A 3,420-nucleotide genomic window follows, 5' to 3' on the forward strand; every position below is an offset into this window, starting at 1 on the left:
CAAAAACTCTTTCGGCAAATCGATAGAAATTTAAAAGACTAATAAAAAAAAGTTAAGAATTGTGGTCGTGGCAATTTTGGATGGTTTGTCGGCGTGAGAGTGGGCGTGGCAAAATATATAAAAAAATAAAAAAATATCATAATATTTTTTTAATATGACAGTTGTTCACTCTATAAACAGATGCGTACACTTAATGAGTTTAATTCGGGTGTTTGAATCTAACTAACTCGCTACTGCGAGGGCATCGCCTTTTATTCATTCTTACATAGGTTCTTATCATCTAATTATATAATGCAGCGCTTGTAAGACGCTGCAGTCTGCGTTGGTCAATGCAGCTGAGGTTTATCTTAAATCTATGTGATCATATCTCTTGACACTTCGGCAATAGACCACTGCAATCGTACTTATCTGTAGTTGCCACTTATGCTGTCCCGTGACATGTTTATTGCAGCCCTTAAATAGAACATATTTATAGATTGTCTACTTATCATGTCTAAACACATGTTTAGACACAGTTTTGTTTGGTTTGTTGCGTTAGAGTGGGCATGGCATAATTTGGAACAAACTTGCGCTGCATGCTTAGTCTCAACGTTCTAGCTTTTGCACTTTCTGAGATAAAGGCGACCAGTAACCTGTTACTGTTACCTGTTACCTTCTACCTGTAACATACTTTTCAACGAATCTAGTATACCCTTTAGCACTCTTACTCGTAGAGTAAAAGGGTATAGGGAAAGGGAAAAGGGAAAGCAGCTCATAAAAGGTCAAAAACGAGTTATGATCGTAAAAGAAGTTGAAATAAGAAGTTGAGTTCAGTTTGAGGATTAAAATTAAGCAGATTGGTGTTCTTTATTTAAAATTATAAAACCAGTTTATTAAATAAAATTCGTTTTTTTTTAATAAACATATGGTGAAACACAAATTGCGTGAGGAACTCGATTATAGCGTTAAATCTATAACAATGTCTTAGGTTCTATCTTGTTTAACGATACAATGATACACGCTTATAAAATATCTTTTTTAGTGTTACTTGGCTTTGGCTTCTCAACGCTTGTTCCCTTCTATTCGAGGTGGAAATTATCGAAACGTATTTCGCGGCAAGAGTATATCTATAAGTGCTGGTCCCAGTAGGGATTTGTCTTTGTATCGAACGAGGTCACAACACTTAGGATATAAATGGTCTTGTACATCAAATAAAAAACAAATTACAGAAGTGTGTCAACAGAACATGGGCACATGTAAGTTTCGAATACATTTTCTATGTATAAGTATTAATAATGTTTACTACACAGGTAATAGGGTAATTATACCTGCATATAGCCAACCCAATAATCAGACATTCCACGTCGTTCTGTTAATAAGATCTACCTTCGATCCTCTTCGTACAGCTACTACAAAACAAACTATAGTGTTTTCTTCATCTCGGCACTTAATAAATATAAATATTGCATGCGTCAGCAATTGCAATGGCAAAAAATACACTATACAAATGCCAATTCATCTAAAGGGACAATGCTTGCGTTGTCGAAATAAAAAAATTATTAAATGGATCTGGCGAGTGGAGTCTTTACCAGTGGAAGGAGCATCAAAAAGGCTTATTTTTGATGTTAAGGAAACTAAAAAGCGCTTACTTTCAATAAACCTTAATGTAGAGGCTGTGAATCGATATAACCCAAAAATTACTTATTACGGAAAATCCTGGATTTTTTTGGAAAAGAACATGGGCCCTGCAGGTACTACGTGCTCGATAAGCCCCAAGGTCGGAAAGGCGCATGAGACACAATTTTTATTACATTGCAATCAAAGCCAAGCTAGATTTAAGCCCCTAATGTATTGTATTGGAGTTGACAATTTTTTAATCGATGAATGCAAAACCGAAGAAGATATACAAGTCCATCTTCCCCCCACAGAACACATTATTGTTATGGTAAGTAATAATATACTGCTTTTGTTCTCTTTCTTTATATTTATATAAATATGGAATTTTGCTGACCATTATGAGACGCAGCTTTATTAGTTTTGTATCTAGAATATGCCGCTCTTCTTACAGGCACTCCAAATCTTTCGATATTGTATACAACCAATACCCCAAGCGGGATAGCTCGGTCCCAAAATTAATGAAAACAAAGGCAGCACAAGAAATATTTTTGTCGCAAGAGTTAGTCTTAAGCTATAAAGCAATAAAGATGTGAACGTATGATATTGATCTTTTTATTATTTTATTTCTTAGTGTTGTGTTAGTCCACGGGACGGGACATTTGTTCGACTCGGTTTGACTATAAACATTTCACTGGCGCAGTCTGTGGGATACAAAAAGTATCCGAAAAAAGAACATCGAGTGGAAAATAAATTAAATTTTATAATCCAGTTCTCATACAAATTTTCCAACGAAAAGACGCGAACACCCTTCATCTTTTGGTTATAATTCCAATTCGGTTATTCAACACAAAAAGTGGAAGTGGTATAAACAACCAGATTTCGAAAAAAATGTACTTTAACCACAGATGAAAGTAATTTAGCCCTTGGGGCAGTACTTTCTCAAAATGGTCTCCTATATCCTTTATTAGCAGAACACTTAATGAACAAGAATTAAATTACAGCGCTATCGAAAAAGAATTACTCGCCATAGTTTGGGCAACAAAAACCTTTCGACATTATTTACTAGAACGACAGTTTATCATTGCTAGTGACCATCAACCCCTTAGATGGTCCAAAATCAATACCTTGGGTTCACTAATTCACAACAACAAGTACCACCCATCCAAATTGACGACGAGGAAAATCAAAATAATTTCCAAACGAAAATTTTCAGTTAACAGCCCCAGACATACATAGAAATATCATATAAAGATTACACATACAAATGCCTAATAGACACAGGATCCACGATCAATATAAATATATTTTGACTTCCTATTCAAAATTCAACATCAAATGGCCCTTTTACTTTGAAGAGCTTGATTATCTTACCCAGCGATCAACCATTTTATGTTCACAGATTTTCTAATAATTACGATATGCTAATTTGCAGAATTAATTAATTGCAGATTATTAATTTGCAGATTAATTAGGGAAAGTAATTTACCATTCAATAGTCCTACCTGGGTAGTACCAAAAAAAAACTGATGCTTGTGGAAAAATTAAGTATTAGAGTAGTAATTGATTATAGGAAACTTAAACAAATAACTATCCCTTACAGATATCCAATACCAAACATGGACGAAATCCTTGAAATGTCAATATTCACAACTATTGATCTGGTAAGGGATATTCACCAAATAGAAATGAAACTAGAATCAATATTTAAAATCGCATTCTTTACCAAAAGCGGGCATTATGAATACATTAAAATGCCAACATAGAGCATAAGAAGACAATAGCAACATTATTCATTTATCCGAAAAACCAATAACCTATTTAAAA

The 3,420-nt window shown here is 34.2% G+C and overlaps 1 protein-coding gene across 1 annotated transcript; it reads left to right on the forward strand.

The window, feature by feature from the left end:
- The first annotated feature begins 1,225 nt into the window (after positions 1-1,225).
- Positions 1,226-3,034, forward strand: LOC113564671. Its single transcript, XM_026983504.1, has 2 exons — positions 1,226-1,924; positions 3,029-3,034. Exons 1-2 carry the CDS (start codon positions 1,226-1,228, stop codon positions 3,032-3,034), a joined length of 705 nt encoding a protein of 234 aa, XP_026839305.1.
- Positions 3,035-3,420: the final 386 nt, after the last annotated feature.

Source organism: Drosophila erecta, unplaced genomic scaffold, assembly GCF_003286155.1.
Source record: "Drosophila erecta strain 14021-0224.00,06,07 unplaced genomic scaffold, DereRS2 tig00000298-arrow-arrow-pilon, whole genome shotgun sequence".
NCBI classification, from domain to species: Eukaryota; Metazoa; Arthropoda; class Insecta; order Diptera; family Drosophilidae; genus Drosophila; species Drosophila erecta.